Source organism: Gekko japonicus, unplaced genomic scaffold (assembly GCF_001447785.1).
Source record: "Gekko japonicus isolate JY-2015 unplaced genomic scaffold, Gekko_japonicus_V1.1 scaffold36, whole genome shotgun sequence".
Taxonomy (NCBI): domain Eukaryota; kingdom Metazoa; phylum Chordata; class Lepidosauria; order Squamata; family Gekkonidae; genus Gekko; species Gekko japonicus.
In genome coordinates, this window is record NW_015164182.1 from 2,413,837 (window position 1) to 2,431,215 (window position 17,379).

At 40.9% G+C, this 17,379-nt stretch overlaps 1 protein-coding gene across 1 annotated transcript in view; it reads left to right on the top strand.

The window, feature by feature from the left end:
• COL16A1 (collagen, type XVI, alpha 1) overlaps nt 1-17,379 on the top strand; it is a 213,974-nt gene that overhangs the window by 108,531 nt on the left and 88,064 nt on the right. The window contains exons 17-24 of the mRNA XM_015408105.1: nt 1,411-1,455; nt 1,568-1,663; nt 11,636-11,674; nt 11,835-11,879; nt 14,502-14,537; nt 14,900-15,016; nt 15,158-15,193; nt 16,964-16,999. Of these exons, the coding sequence (XP_015263591.1) occupies nt 1,411-1,455; nt 1,568-1,663; nt 11,636-11,674; nt 11,835-11,879; nt 14,502-14,537; nt 14,900-15,016; nt 15,158-15,193; nt 16,964-16,999 (450 nt within the window). The remainder of the gene's footprint in view (nt 1-1,410; nt 1,456-1,567; nt 1,664-11,635; nt 11,675-11,834; nt 11,880-14,501; nt 14,538-14,899; nt 15,017-15,157; nt 15,194-16,963; nt 17,000-17,379) is intronic.

Genomic DNA, 17,379 nt, shown 5'->3' on the forward strand with positions numbered 1-17,379 from the left:
TCTTTCCCTGTCCTGCTTTTCTCTGCATTCCTTCAGATCTACTCTGAAGAACACTAATGGATTAGTTCACACATGCCGTTTGTTTGGTTTCCCTGCACTTGATTACTGGATGCCCTGTGTTCTGGCCCCTCCTGGTGAGCCCCAGATGTCACATTGGGGACTCTACTTTCCTGGTCCATTTTGGCACCTTGGACACAGATGAAGCAGTTTCTGATGCACCAGAGAAGAAGGCAAGAGAAGGAAGGAAAAGAAGCTCTCTGTCCCCTCTCCCAGCTGGCTAGCAGCTCTGCAGTTACTGCTAGAATAGCTGCAGTACCAAGTGCAGCAGCCACACAGTAAATGGTGTGGGGGGAGAGGAGAGTCTCTGTAGCCCAGAGAAGAACCAGAACTCTGGGCTGTAATTCCCATCTTCATGTTAAGCACTGTGAGCTGCCAGTACTCAACTTCCAAACCCAGGGGATACAAGTGTTGCCAGTATCTCAACTATTCACTCTGGGTGCTGGTGCTGGAAAGTGCCATCTTTGCAGCTGACTTATGGTGACCCCATAGGGTTGTCAAGGCAAGAGATGAACAGAGGTGATTTGCCACTACCTGCCTCTGCATAGTGACCTGGAACTTCCTTGGTGGTCTCCCATCCAAGTAATAACCAGGGATGACTCTGCTTAGCTTCTGAGATCTGATGAGATCGGGATAGCCTGGGCCATCCAGATCAGGACCAATCTGGATGCCTATACCGAAAAGCATTGTGTGTGGAGTGATCTGAAGATTTATCTTTGGTGTTCTGCCTGTGATGGCCCATTCCCTCATGCACAGAATTGCATGATGCTACCACTCCACAGTTGATGGCTGCATGTGTGAAGCAAGACTTAGCTGTCTTAGGGAACTTCCAAGCAGGAAACTGTTCTGCTGCGAATCTACTGTGATGGAGTTGTGCAAGATGGTGACCTTCAGTTGTTGAGCTTTCCCAAATTTCTGGAGGTTGAAGTGACATATCTAGGAAGTTTGTCTGTTTTGATCTTCAGGATTTCTGTAGATTTCAAAATAAAGAAGTACTACAGAAGGTGAGCTTTTACAGTGTTACCATATTCACCTAAAATGAAGACAGGTTTTTTCTGAGTGTGCTGTGAAGAAAAGAAGATGTTGTCTTATGTTCACATATCAGTTACAATTTTTTAAAAAACCCACTTTTTGTGTATAACGTTCTTTAGCAGGAGATGTCTTCCTTTCAGGTAAATATGGTAGCATTTAGGGATCCTTTCCAAGACCTAAACACACCCAGGTAAGCTAGCAAAGCTTACCAGACTCACTCCACAAGGCCCCAAGCTCTGAATTCTTTAACAAAGGGATTGACCCCAAAAAGTATGAAGAGGCATCATATGCTAATAAATCTCACTTTCTGCTTCAATCCAGGGACGGCCTGGAGAGATATGCGTGGTGGGACCCAAAGGTCAGAAGGTACTGTGCTGTTCAAATTTAGAGTCTTGAAGCACCCTCAAGGAAAAACTAATCTTCTGATGGACTTCTTACTTTACTGGACTCCTTACTAATAGCCATGTGTATATTTTAGGGTGATCCAGGGCTTGTTGGACCTGAGGGGCTTGCTGGGGAGCCAGGACCCCCAGGCCTGCCAGGGATCACTGGAGTTGGTCTTCCAGGAAAACCGGTAAGGATTGCCTCTCAGCTTGTGTCTGGCTTCTTTGTTCTGACAGCAACTTGGGGCTTTGTTGCCAAAGAGTTCCATTTTATAATGAAAGAATCCTGATTAACTGTGGTTTAATTTCCATGTCCTCCTGACGGTGTACAGATTGTGGCAGAATTTCTTTTGCCATCCATTGTGGTCAAAAGATGCAAGTTGCATGGACTGAGTGGAACCAAACCAGTAGCTTTCATAATGGGGTGGATACTTTTGGCAAACAGAGGCCATGTAGTATTCAAATACTTAATCAGAACTGTGTGGGTTTTGTAATTGGAAAAACTAGTGGCCTGTGAATCTCAGTCTCTCCACACACCCCTGCCCACCATATGCACTTTGTTTTTGTTTTTAAATGCTAACCCTAGGTCCCTAGCCTGTATGATTGTGGGAATAAGCTAAGAAGCATTGCTTGCTGAAATCTTGGGCTCCAAGACGGATCGAACCACACTTTTGAGTGATCAGTGGGATTCCGACGTCCTAAGTCTGCTTCGGTGGGGAGGGCGGGGTATAAATCAAATAAATAAATTCCATTATCCCGTTCCCCAGCTCCTTCTTGTGGTTAACTGAAGGAGGTTATTATTATTAAATAGTTATGGTGCTGAAATTTATAATTAATGGTTTGTCCAACTCCTAATGGCTTTTTATGGCTTTCCCACACACTCAAGTTACTCCTGATTTTCTTGGGAGTTGATCCATAAGCCAGTTTGGGCTCAGTTGTTCCACACATCTGCCCTCCCTGTGCATTTTTGCAGTTGTGGAGTCAGTTTATTTTCTTCCACCTGTGCCTTCAGTAAGGAGAGTTTTCAAGGGAGTGTGCTTTTGTCATCACTGGTGTCCTTTGCAGTGTCAGAGCACATACACACACCCTTTTCAAGGCACTCCAATCTAGATCTATCACAGGGATGTTGTAACAATAGGCTTAGGAGGCTCTCTGAATTCCCAGCTTTCATTTTTTTAGATAGTAAATATCTATCCTCCTCCCTCGTGGAGATGTAAAGAAAAGGGCATATCTCCACAAGGGAAGAGACTAGAGACTTACTTGTTTAAAAAATTCAGAGAAACTCCTAAGCCTATTGTTATGATGCTCCAACAATATATTGATACCTTAGTGCCTTTTAAAAAGAAAAGAAAAAGGAAATCACACATCTTCAAGGTGGGGGGAGGAGAGGAAATGGTTTCACCACCACAGTCCAATAATCAAACAATGGGCAGGGGGTAGGTGGGAGGTGGCATAAACTGGCAGAAACATTGTGCATGAGGGAAAAGCCAACTCAGAATTGGCTTCCAGAAAAACAGCAGGGTAAAGGTGGTCTCAAAAGAACTGGGGGGGGGGGCCCTCCAAAGTGAAAACTAAAGGCACAAAAATGTATGCAGAAATCAGGGGATAAATTAAAGAAGTATGGGGCCTGAACTAACAAAAAAAGAATGCATAAAAGTCCTATGTATCATGTGCCATTTCTCCAGAAGCTCTTTTCTGAGTTGGAAAGATTCTGCATATGTGTGTTCAGTGGACTAATTGCCCACAGTGTATACTCTTTAAAGTTAACTTCTTCCTCTTAATAAAATTCTTACTCATCACTGTGAAACTAGAAAATGGATGTCAGGCAAGTGCCAGTGATCAATCATGAAAAGGCCACATCTGTGTTTGCTGCAGTTTCAGTCATGGATGAGGTACCAAAATACAATTTCCCACAGGCCAATACAGTATTGCATATGCACAGATTACCATCTGCTTACATGATCCTACATTGTTACAAGCCAGGGAGAACTTTACAAAACTCCTAACTACCCAACCATTTTTTAATTGAGCTGAGCAGAACTTGGCCATATTTGATTATAGTTCATTGTTTATGAGACGCACCCAACATACGCAATGCATACAAAGTTTCGTAAAGTAAAAGGACAGGGGTAAACTTTGCTAGAAGGAAGAGAGTGCAAGGAACCAGAAGGGTGGCAGAGACCACTCAATAATGGCTGGAAATGCGGTTCTCTATTATAATAGTAATAATAATAATAGTAATAATAGTAATAATAGTAATAGTAATAATAATAATAATAATAATAATAATAATAATAATAATAATAATAATAATCCTTGCAGAGCTGCTGGCTTTGAGTGATTTACAGTTACTGATGAATTCACAAGGGACTAACAATGATAGGGGTAAGGGAGGACAACATATATCTTTAAATTGCACACATTTCGCAACCGATGGGAAGTTTATCCAGCTGTAAACTTCAGACATGTTCCAACAGCATTCTTCCTCGGCATGGCTTGATGTCGTCAGCTTTCTCAGTTGCAGCGCAACACTGCCACCGCCTGGCCGGAATGGCCCATTACAGGCCATGATGCTGAATAGATCTCTCTAGGCTTTTGATCTCACGCGCTGGCCCTTCCGTTCGTCGGCTAACACCTCCCCCACCGGGGGGGGTTTTAGTGTGTCCACCCTCTCTAAGGAGTGGTACCCATTTTATCTACTCACCGAAGCTTTTGAACTGCTGGGTGGATGGCGAGCTGGGGACAAGGCTTGGTAGCTCACACCAGCGCGGGGCTAGAACTGACAGCAGTCCTGTTCAGCTCAGATGTTTAACCAGAGAATAAATCTCCTGTGCCACCGCTCCCCTCTTCTTAGACCACATGTTATTATGCAAATTCACATATGCAAATAATTATTGCTTTATTTTGGATTTTTAAAAAGTATGTACAACATGAATTAAATATACTCAAGTGAGGGGGGGCAGTGGAGATGTATACTGATTGTAACTACTTCCTATTGATACTGAAGGATTGGACTGTTTGGGAACATTGAGAACACTGTGTAATAATTAGTATTGAAACACATTGCCTTGCTTTACAGAGTGGGAGGGGGGCCATGGAGCTGTATACTGATTGTAACTGAACCATGTCTTCTGGTACAGGTAGGCCCTCCCCAAATATAGCCAAGTCGGTGGCCACAAATTTATCAAAGATGTCAGGTCAAGAGATACATAATCTGATCCAAGATGTGGTGGCCACGGCAATAGAATCTGCAATCCCTCAAGATGTTAATACTGCCCTTACTACTGCTGCTAACCATGGAGCTGTATACTGATTGTAACTGAACCATGTCTTCTGGTACAGGTAGGCCCTCCCCAAATATAACACACAAACAAACCCTGCGATATGACCAACATTAGTACAATAGCTTTTTAAAACTTTATAAGATTGCTAACATTCTCAATTGTACAATATTGTAGAAAAGTCCAACATTATGAGTACCCGGTTATGAACTCATTTCAACTTTACAGTCTTCCTCAGATGTAATCCTATATTGACAGGAGGTGTCAGCTTCTTAATCCAGCTCAGTATTATAATTCCTTAATTCCTTCATAATATCCTGGAATAAACCATAATCAATGAAAAACCACATGTGGCTGCATGGAAAATAGTTATTTTAAACTTATAATGATTTAATAATTTAATTTTTAGAAGACTTACTTCTGGTTCCATAATAAGTGTTTATATTGGGAGCAAACCAAAAGCCATCTGTATTTTGCTGGCTATGCTCTCCATAAGCACTCTCTATTTTGGTAGTAGCAAACCAGTCCTTATTTCACCCAGCTAGAAGCCTTCATTTTCTGGCTGGCAAATGCTCTCTACAACTAACTGGATCCATTGTACAATTCTCAATTGTACAATGTTGTAGAAAAGTCCAACATAGTCCAACATTATGAGTACCTGGTTATGAACTCATTTCAACTTTACAGTCTTCCTCACTGTGTAATAATTAGTATTGAAACACATTGCCTTGAATTACAGAGTGGGGGGGGCTGTGGAGCTGTATACTGATTGTAACTGAACCATGTCTTCTGATACAGGTAGGCCCTCCCCAAATATAGCCAAGTCGGTGGCCACAAATTTATCAAAGATGTCAGGTCAAGAGATACATAATCTGATCCAAGATGTGGTGGCCACGGCAATAGAATCTGCAATCCCTCAAGATGTTAATACTGCCCTTACTACTGCTGCTAATAATATCATCCCTCAAGGAGTGGGCAATGCTGTAACCAGTGCAATTCCTGTAGCGGTAGAGTCTGCTTCGAGAATTGTACTGTTTCTATTAGATAGTGTTATTTATTTATTTATTTATTTATTTATTTATTAATCAGATTTATACCCCGCCCTCCCCCATAGGGTTATTCCTAGATATTTAATTTTTTTCACTACCTCTATATTTGTTGTCTTATATAATTCTTGAGTTACCTTAGCTGTACAGTTTTTTGTTATTATTTTAGTTTTTTTTCAAATTTATTTTTAATCCTGCTTTTCCTCCAAATTCTTGTACAGTTTTTAGTAGATATTGGCTTGAAATTATCAGGTCTTCCAATATAAATGCCATGTCATCTGAATATGCTAGTAATTTAAATTCTTCTCTTTTTATTTTGAGCCCTGATATTTTGCTGTCTTCTCTTACCTCATTATTTAATGTTTCTAGTGCGAATATGAATAGCAAAGGTGAAAGTGGGCAACCCTGACGCGTTCCTTTCTGTATCTCGATTTGAGAGGATGTGTCTCCATTTATAATTATATTAGCATATTGTCTATTATATATTGCCCGGATCATTGTCAGAAAGTATGGTCCGCACCTCCAGCTATTTAGTTTTTGAAGTACAAATTCCCAAGACAGATTGTCAAACGCCTTCTCTGCATCCAAAAACATCAAAGCCAATTGCTTTTCTGGATGTTGTTCATAGTATTCTGTAACATTAATGATTGTCCTCATATTACTTTTTATCTGTCTTTTTGGTAGAAAGCCTGCTTGATCTTGATGGATTACCTGGGCTAGTACTTTTTAAAATCTCATTGCCAAGATATTTGCAAATATTTTATAATCAACATTCAGTAGTGATATTGGTCTATAGTTTTTAATATCTGTAAGATCTGTATCTGTTTTATGGATTAAAGTTATTGCAGCTTGATACCATGAGTTTGGTAGCTTCCCTGTTAATCCTATGTTTTGTAGTAGTTCTTTAAATGGTTGGCTGATATGATCTTCGAAAATCTGGTACAGTTCTGCTGGGATTCCATCTGGCCCTGGGGCTTTTTTCTTCTTCTACTTTTTAATGGCCTCCACTACTTCACACATTGTTATTTTCCCATTTAGTAGCTCTCTATGCTTTCCCTCAAATTCCTTATACTTCCTTCCTTGTACATATTCCCTTATTTGTTCCTTGTCCTGGTCTTCCTGTTTATATAGGTTTGTATAATATTTTTCAACAGTTTCTTTTAATTCTTGTATACTATGTTTTAAATTCCCCTTATCATTCCTTAGAGCTACTATAGTACGTTTCTCTCTTTCCTTCCTAAGTCTATATGATAGCCACCTTGTTGGCTTATTTGCATTTTCAAAAAAATATTGTTTTGTATATTGTATTTTTTTTGCTATCTCTTGTGTTAGTAGTAAATTCATTTCATGTTGCAGGAACTTCAACTTACTTTTCCCTTCTATATTATCATCTCTTTTGAGTTATCTTCTTGTAGTTTAATTTTCTGTATTATTTCCTCATATGTTTCTTTCCTTTTCTTCTTTCTCCATGCATCCTGATTTATACACCACCCTCTTATGTATGCCTTAAATGCTTCCCATACTGTCTCTATAGATATTTCTGGTTGTATGTTTCTTTTTAAAAAAATCCAGGATTTCTATTTTTATGTTCTTTATGAATTCTTTGTCTTTTAGAAGCCCTGTGTTCATTCTCCATCTAGGTTTTTTCCATATCTCTTTAAAGGAAAGTAAAATAGGGGTATGATTGGCAAATGTTTTTGGTAGGATATCCACCTCCACCAAATCCTGCAACCACCCAGTTGTCGCTCATGCCATATCTATCCTGGACCAAGAGTTGTGTCTAGCAGAGTAAAAGGTATAATACTTCGTCTGCATATTCCTAGTTCTCCATGTGTCCATTAAGTTGTATTCTTCAGCCATGTCTATAAATATTTTTGGCAACTTTTGACCTTTTCTTTTTTTCCCTTTTCTTTTGAGATTTTCTGTCTATTTTTATGTCATAGACTTCATTGAAATCTCCCAAAACACATATATTCTGACCATCTATTTTATTTAACACGTCATATAACTTTTTATAAAAGTTTTCCTGTTTTTGATTTGGTGCATATATATTTACAATTGTACTTTCTATACCTTGTCTTTTTATTTTAACTGCTACGATTCTTCCCTCATCATCCGCGTAAGTTAACTCAGGAGAGAGTGACTCTTTTACATATATTACTAGTCCATTTTCTTCTTTTTATCAGCTGCTACAAATTCTTGTCCCAATTTTTTACTGGTTAAGTATTTAATGTCGGGTTTTTTTATATGTGTTTCCTGTATACATGTAATCTCCGGTTGTATTTTGTAAATTTGATGGAAAATCCTTTGTCTTTTTTGAGGACTATTCAGTCCGTTAACGTTTATTGATAAAATTTAAAAACTTCTAGATCTTAACATGTTTTTATTTTATTTTATTTTTTACTTTTTAATTTAGTTTTTAAAGTTACGAAATGTATTCCTGTATTGGAACCTAGTTTGTATTTGTGACAGGTTTATCTTAGATCCTTTCTTCCCCTTTTCCCCTAATTTTTCGCTCTCCTTCTCCTGTTCACTTTCTAATTTATCTTCCTCTGTTCTAGTATCTGGCCTTTCTTCCTCCTCTTCCTCCTCCTCCTCTTCTTCTTGTTGTTGTTCTTTTTGCCATCCTGGTTACTCCCCATACTGTTCCAGGAAGTTTTTTATCTTAAATATGGAATCTATTCTTACAATCTTGACTGGTCCTTTATGTTGAAACAACTGTTGACATGGAAATGTGGAGACTATTTCTAAACAATGGTTAAAGCAATATATACTCAACAGTCTGTTAAAATAATGGTAAATGGAGATCTTTCACAAAATATAGAAATTCGGAAAGGAACCAGACAAGGTTGCCCATTATCTCCCCTTCTATTTATCTTTGCTTTGGAGACACTTTGTGAGATGGTAAGAAGACATAATGCCATTAGAGATCTTAAACTTAAAGGGGAAGAATATAAACTGCAAGCATTTGCAGATGATCTGGTTTTTATTCTGGAAGACCCTCAAATAAGAATTGATCCTCTTTTGCATGCAATAAAAGACTATGGTCAATATGCAGGATTAAAAATGAATCTTAAAAAAACAAAAAAATTAACAAAGAACTGTACCAAGAAGCAAATTCAAATAATTCAGGAGTCTTCGGGGATTGAAGTAAAAAAGACAATAAAATATCTAGGAATAAACTTATCAAACAGACGCAGTGCTTTATTTAAAGAAAACTATATAAAATTCATGGATCTGATCAAGAAAGGTCTACAAAACTGGAAACATCTGCAGTTATAATTCATGGGAAGAATAGCAGCGGTGAAGATGAACATATTACCAAGACTTATTTTTTTATTTCAAACAATACCAATTATAAAAAATCAACAGTATTTTAAAGAAATAGATAAAATGATGAGACAATTTATCTGGCAAGAAAAAAGGCCTAGAATAAGATGAAAGTCCTGCAAGATACAAAAGAAAGAGGAGGGTTTGCGTTACCAGCCTGGCAATTATACTACAAAGCAGCCACTATAACCTAGATGAAAGAATGGATTACATTAGAAAACTCAAGACTATTAAAGCTTGAAGGACATGATTTACAGTTAGGGTGGCATGCATTTGTTTGGTATAGGAAAAGCAGTATCCATAAATATTTTAATCAACATGCTATAAGAGCTGCATTATTGAAACAATGGGATGAGATACAAAAACTATATTATACTAAAATACCGAAATGGGTTTCAACATTAGAAGCATTTACACGCCTGATGACATTTCCAAAAGACCTACTCTGGACATATGAAGATTTGTTAAACAGCCAAAATCAAATATGTAACCAAGATGAACTCAGGAAAAAAGGTATATGTTTGAACTGGTGGGAAAGAGCACAAATAGATTCCAGATTTGCTAAAGATCAAGTAACTGGTTTTTATGATTCACCCTTAGAGTTTGATAAAATCATCCTTGGGACAGAGGGTAAATGTATAAAGCGGATTTACACTGTGCTATTAGAAATGAAAATGCAAGATGAAGTTGTAAAGGAATCAATGATTAAGTGGGCTCAAAATCTAGGTCATAGTATACAAATGGACGAATGGTCCATGATGTGGAAGTTAAACATACAATTTACAAAAGCTATTTCTTATAAAGAAAATATATATATAATGTTTTATAGATGGTATATGACCCCTGAAAACTTAGCTAAATGGTATCCTAATATGTCAAATTTATGTTGGAAATGTAAAAGTAAAACTGGTTCTTTTTACCATATGTGGTGGTCTTATAAGATAGCTAAAACATATTGGATATGGATACATGAAATATTGTAGAAAATATTAGAAATAAGCATACCATTTAATCCTGAACTGTTTTTATTAAATATTATTCCAAAAAAATTGCAAAACAATATGTTGTAACATCTGTTAGAATACTTTATGCAAAATATTGGAAGAAAGAAGAAGTACCCATGAAAGAAGAAATAATATTTAAATTGCTTGAAGCTGCAGAAATGGACAAGTTAACTCTAGAATTACAAGGGGAAAAAGATGGAACATTTGAAAATATTTGGACGAAACTTTATAGGTGGATTGAAGACTCTATCCAGAAATCTTGAAAATAATTTTAAAAAATAAAAGTTACCACTTAAAATTGATTGTAAAACTAGATATAGGTGTTTAAAATAAGAAAAGATTCAATCTTACTGTTTATGTTAACCAGAGACTAAGTATGAGCTCCTCCATTGTAGTAGGTGTTGTTTTGTTTTGTTGTTATGTGATTGTTGTTACTGTTGTTGTTTTACTTCTTGTAGTGACTTTTCTTCCTTTCTGAAAATAAATCCAACTCCCTCACCTTATGGTTTCTAACTAACTGTTGGCTCAGTCCCAATTTTGTACAATGTAAAAGAAAGAAAGAAGAAAGAAATTTTACAACTTTGGTTCTGTGCCAATGTGATGGCTTGCAGCCAAAAGAAATGTAGTGCAAAGATAGGTGGTGCTTGAAAGATTTATGAGAAGTGTAGTTAAAGAACCTAGAGAAAGGGAAAATATTAAGCCCCAGGGAACACCTTGGGTGCATAACCTGCCTCTTTTCCTACCCAAGAGGACAGCCCCCCCAACCCTGGTTTTCAGAAGTGCCATTTTCTTCTGCCCCAGGTGGCAAAGACCACCATGGTTCCTGTCTGCTATACTACAGCCTCCTGGGGTACTATCCAGGAGATGGGGGGGAGGGCCTGAAAGCAGCTTCTTCCTCATCTTTCCATTCCAGGTGAATTACCTGGCAGGCTTTGGGGAGGGGGAAACGTTGAGGGGATATTGTTGGTCCAGGAGAGTGCAGTGCTTTCCATAACTACCTTTAAGATGCAAGTGCAGAGCCTAGGAGCACCAACACAGTGCCTGGAGCTGAAGTGTGTGTGACAGGTGTTGCATGTGGTGATGTATGGATCCCACAAGTAAGAGAGAAGACTGGCTTTGGGGAGGAAAATTAAATTTGGATTTCCTGAAAAAAATCTTTTTGTTTAGTGTTTTTAAGAAAAGATTTTATTTCAGCAGTAGCTTTTATGGAAGCATTACTGTCAGTAGGTATTCAGGGCAGAAGAATCCAAAAAGCCTATGTTTCTTCTACCTTCCCCCAACCAATGTATGTTTCATAGAATAAAGGTAGAATCTTATTGGTATGGCAGAAGCAGATCCCATCCAGGGTCTTGTTTGGGATGATAAATGATCTTAGGGCCATTCTAAGCAGAGATAGTCCCTTCTAAGCCTATCGACTTTCAACAGACTCGGAGGGGCAAAACTTTTCTTAGGATGGCATTGTGCATTTCTGAACAAACTAAACAGTTCTGCTTTCGTTTCAGGGTGACCCAGGTGGCCCCCCAGGCCCAAGAGGAGAAAAGGTAAGGCAGATCCAGAGAGAGAGAGATCATTTTAGGTCATCTTTGCAGTCCCGTCCCATCCCCAAATTCTAGCTGATCTTGTTTCTAGCCCTAAGCATTCTCCTGGGTACTCTTTGCAGAGACACTCACATACCTCCTGCCTTCTGATCTCTGTTTCTAGGGGAGTTCGGGACCACCAGGGCTCAGCGGCTCAACTGGAAAGCCAGTAAGTTCCTCCTCCTGCAAGTAAACCATGGCAAAGATGGAAGGATCTCTGGTGTGGCAACAGTTTCCCCAAAACTGCCATAAGGAAGAGGGGCTAGCACAGACTCCTCGTGTGCTTTCATGCTCTCGTTCAGCCCCCATGTGATTGCTGAGAGCTTGTTGGGGAAGCTGGACAAGGTCTTGCTCGTTCTTCCGGGGAGTTGTGGGGTCTATTATTGCCAAAGAAACTTACACAATAACATAAAAAGAGAATCAACTATGTTTATAAATGCAACTGCCGAAAGTGAAGTCATGCTTCACCCCACACCCAAGACTGTTTCCCCAAGGGCTGGATGAGCTCAGATCATTTTAAAAAACCTACATTGCTAAGAGATTTGTCAGATGACTGAAGGTTTCTGTGCAAAGGGAGGGTCTGGTTTGAAGCAGTCAAGCGACAGAGATTGGAAGAGGACCTTAAGACTGACAGAGAAGCAGTGGGCCGAGGTAGCAAAGGAGGCAGGAATAAGTCAACTGTGTGCATGTGTGAGTGTGGGAGGGAGAGCAGTCCAGATGCTTAGAACTCAGCAGATGAGACTAGATCATAGTGGTGAAAGTAAACAGGGATCATGTGATTGCAGGTCATTGTCCTGCATTTTAGAACATTACGGTATCCCAAAGCTAGTTATCTTCTATGGGTCCAGAGACACAGCACCCCACCCCCTCTCAGACTTTCACAATAATTTTTTTTAAAGACCTACAAGGGGAGGGACGGGGAAAGGCCCAGGAGGTGTAAATTGCAACCATTTGCTTGCATGAGTCGGGGTTAAGCATGCCAGCCTCCAGGTGGGATCTGGGGATCCCCTGGAATTATAGCTTATCTCCAGAATAAAGAGATCAGTTCCCTTTAAGAAAATGGATGCTTTGGAGGGTGCACTCTATGGCATTGTACCCCACTTAGGTCCCTGTCCTCCTCAGGCTCCAACCCTAAATCTCCAGGGGCTTTCCAACCTGGAGCTGGCAAACCTACCCCCCACCCTCCGCCAGTGGCCAAAGAGGACCTGGCAACCCTAGTGGGAGTATTCTCAAGGATTTAGTAGGAGGTGGTGGCCCCAGCGACAGAATCATACTTGTCTTTATGCTTTAGCCCCACCTCCTCGTTTGCAAAGCTCCACCTACCTGGGATCTTGGTCACCTCGATGTGTGAAGAAATTTTGGGGAGAGCGGGATAGACTGTTTGCAACTGGAGATGAATAGGGTTGCCAGATGAATACTGTCAACCAGAAGGAGGTGGGCAGGGAAGTTGAAATATGTGATATTGTCGAGGTTTGCGCGGTGCTCGCCCACTGCAAGTTGCGAGTGGTGTGAGAGTATCAAAGAAGACGTACGTCTTATAGGCTTAGTGTAAAACTATATACAATTTATTTACATAAGCCTCCACCAAGATATTGCACAGAACGACAAAATGCTCACACAGACACCAGGTTTCCATCAGGAAGGATAGTACATTGTACAGCATCACATTTATACTAGCATTGTCCAATCAGGACCCAATGCTGAGTCACTGTTAATTAGCTCTGCTATCAACTAGACAGAACCGGTTGGAGCCAGCTCTACTGACACTCTGAGCTGTCAGCTGCTGTCAAACAGTTTGATATGATCTACAGCCAGACTTATAGAACACATGGATGTTGACAGATATTTCATAGGAGTCCTAGAGTGTCACGGTGACATGACAACATCATTTCTGGTGTCATGGTGGAAGTGATGTTGCAGTGTTGGAACACCACACATCCCCCCCACCCCATAGCAGGAGACCAGGCTGCCCTAAGAGATGTGAGTGTGTGTTACATTTTCTTTAATAAAGTTGCAATTGGCAGGTGCTTTATGTTGGAAATATGTGAGTGTTGCAAGGTCTAATTCAGTCATTATAGGGTTCATCTATTTACCTTGTGTGCTATTGTTTAGACTGACCTGGAAGGGAAACCTGGCTCAGAGCTAATGAAAATAAAGCCCGCGAAATCTAAGTCTGTTTACTCATAACCATTGGTTAATATATTCAGGTGATTTCCTTCTAGGGGTCAAGAAGAAGAAGAATCTCCATTACAGTTGTTGTTGTGGGACCGTGTGGTCAGTCTGTTCTGTAGCTGTAGAGATGTAGCCTTAGGTCTTTTATTTTGTAGCTTTTCCTGTGTACCCTTCCCTTAGAAATAAAGATTTTTACACAGAAAGAAATGCCTCCTCTCCAGTGAAGCAAAGATCCATTGCAAACTCTGAATATCTAAGTATTTTTGCCAATTTCCCCAACATTTTATTGTTGGGAACCAAAGAGGAAGGGTGCAAGATCTTCAGCACTCCACCCCTTGACTGGGAGAAAGAGAGCCATCTAGGCATAACTGGGGAGACTAATTCAACAGGGGTCTTAGTGTTAGAGGAGGCAGTTATAGGCCTTGCATGCCACCTGGATAACCTCTCTGTGTCATCCAATTTCCCTTTCCCCATATGTTTAGGATACACTTTCATAGGAGTAGGTTCTATGGAATTCCATGGGATTCATTTCCAACTAGGACAAGTAGTCACACCTCCTTATATTCTATGCACATTTGATCTCCTTGGTCTCCCTCACTTTCCCCCTCTTTCTCTGCAGGGAAAACCAGGAGGTCCTGGCCTGAAGGGAGAAAAGGTGAGCATCAGGATCAAAGCAGAGCCTTAGATGATCTCCAGGTTCAGAGATGACAAGTCCAGAAAAATAATCAGGAGAGAAACTCCATGGTTAATGCTTGCTTGGGGATGAGGGTAACAGCTGTCTGCCCCCTGAGTCATGGTGGGAACTGGAACTTCTTCTATTATGAAAAAGGTCCTTTTGCTGGGAGGAAGTACCACCATTCATGGAACAGATCCCAGGGATCCAGCCCAAGACATTTGTTGACACAGTTTAGTTTTCTGTTTATGGAAATAGAGATTTTTATTTTGTGCAACCATTGGCCTTTGTTTGGTTTCATTTCATTTCATTTTCCTAAGACCATCCTGAATTTCTTTTAACAGGGGGATCCATGTGAAGTTTGTCCAACCATACCAGAAGGTTTAACCAATGCAGTCAGCATCCCTGGGAAACCGGGACCCAAGGGGGAGCCTGGGCCACCGGGGAAGCCAGGCAAATCGGTAGGTTTCTCTGTCTGGTTTGCTGGGGAAGCCAGGTGTATTGGTGGGTGGTTGCAAGACATGGGCTTTGGGAATCCTATGCAGTCCTATTCACTCACTTTTAGTTCTTCTCTCTCTCTCTCTCTCTCCCTCTCTCTCTAGGATCAGCCTGGCCCTCCAGGACTCAAAGGCAACAGGGTAGGTACCTGATCCAACTTCCATACAGCTGAGGACCAAGTTGCGGGGGAGCACCCTGCACGTAATAGGAACAAGTTTCCTAGTTGCTGAGAGCTCAGTGAACATACTTCACCTGGAAGCTTTTGTGGGGGTCAGGGATCTCTATACATTCCCTATCTTATTTGTATAAGCAGACTTGAATGTCTCCTTGCAGTTCCCTCCTATGGTCAAAGGTAGGTAGTGGCATGCAGGTCACCAGATGTGCTGCCAGCTTTTGTCCTATTGCAAGCACACCTGACAGAGTACAGTCCTATTGTCGCACTTCCTTCCTCTCACAAGACAGCATGCAGGAAGTGATGCATAGATCTGTGGTCCCCAGTGTTTTCCTGGAACCTGCTTGCTTCTTCCCCTAGGCATCTCTTCCCCAAAAAGCCAATCCTGGCTTTCATCCACTTAAGTAGGAAGGGCTTGAAAAAGATCCCAGGAAACATTGCTTTTGCATCTTCAGGGAGCACCACATCTTTACGTAGCAGCCCTTTGTAAACAACTGCCTTCACTGGAAGGAGGAGGCTCAGCTTCGAACCTCCCATCATTTTGTGATAGGGTCCACCACCCCATGTCAACCATTTTATTGGGTCACCTACTATGTCTTCCCCATGTTCTAGAAGTGCCCAGAGGTTTGACAGTGTTGGGAATCCCTGGCATAGAAAGGGTGTACAACAGTACATACACTTGAACATGCTAAGAAGTGTGGATCATGTGGGCTAGCGGTTCTGTTCCCTTTGAGAAGAGTTATGGACACTATAGAGTACTGAGGCTGATGCATTGAGGAGTGATTTCAGCTCATACTTTATTAAGTTACAGGATAACTGGAGATGCTTAGTCTGGCCCGTTGCCAGCTTATATCCCCATGTAAACCACATCCCAAACACACACCCACACCCGTGATACGCTATTTACAATGCACTGGAGTCCCATAGGTCCCTTTTCGGATCCTAGCCCTCTGATAGGTGTGTGCTAGGATCTGTTCGGGCTATTGTCTCTATGAGCAAAGCTTGGGCCCTTTGCATGGCCACGTGTGGATCCCACTGCATGCACGGTCGTACTCGGTACACAAAAGACACTGTCCCTTCCAGGGCTTTTCTTCACTTCCCTTACATGAATTAATTACTTCTGTATGAGTTGTTAGGAGCAGCCGCCATGTGAGAGGGATCACATGGCCCAAAGTGGCCTGTTGAGAATGTGGAGTGGGTGGATCTGGGCAAATTTTGGCACTGAGTGAAGTAGAGGTGTGTTTGCTCAAACACATCCCCTGCTAGAGGTATGTTTGCTTGAACACGCCTCCTGCTAGAGGTATGTTTGCTTGAACATGCCTCCTGCTAGAGCTGTATTTGCTCAGACACACCCCTGCTAGACATTTGTGTGCTCAGATATGCCCCTGCCAGATGTGTGTTTGGTCTGCAGCTCCACCCACGTGCAACACATTTAATGCCAATTTCAGCAGCTTAGCAATTGAGCAGTCACATCATGAAGTAGGCATATGTGGCAGAGATTGCTCTCCTGCTTCACCAGGTGCTGAATTCCATATAGTTCCACCCAGCTCGCATGCTCAAAACACTCTGGTGGGCCTGAACACATCTGTTGTTTGAACTAAAACGCTTTATGCTGCAGATGTTTCTCCTGCTAGGGCCTTCATCCCCAGCCCCAGTGGCCTCTCCCAGTTGCCAGGGAGATTAACTGTTCCAATGCCTTCTATAGGACTCTCTATTCTCTTTTATTTTTATTTTTCAGGGAGATCCTGGGATCAATGGAATCAAAGGAGAGAAGGTAGGTGATTGTTTCTCTTGATATGCCCATCTGGATCACTCCCTAGAACCTATTTTCTGGTCATCTTTGTTGCCTTACTAACTCCAGATATTGTCCAGGCACAGTGGTCTTTTCCCACCACCCTCTTTTCCTATACCACCATCAGCCCATATCTTTCTATGTCTCTTTCACATGCACATACCAAAGAAGCAGGCTCTGATGATAAAGTTGGAAAAATAGGCTGTGGACAGTTCTCCATTAACTACTTTTTTGTGCTAGTTTTTTTACATTTTTGGATCCCATTCTCCATCCCCCAAGAAGGTCAAGGTGCCATTTGTGGTTTTCCCCATTCCAGTTGATGCTCACAACAACCCTATAAGGTCAATTAGGTTGAGATATGC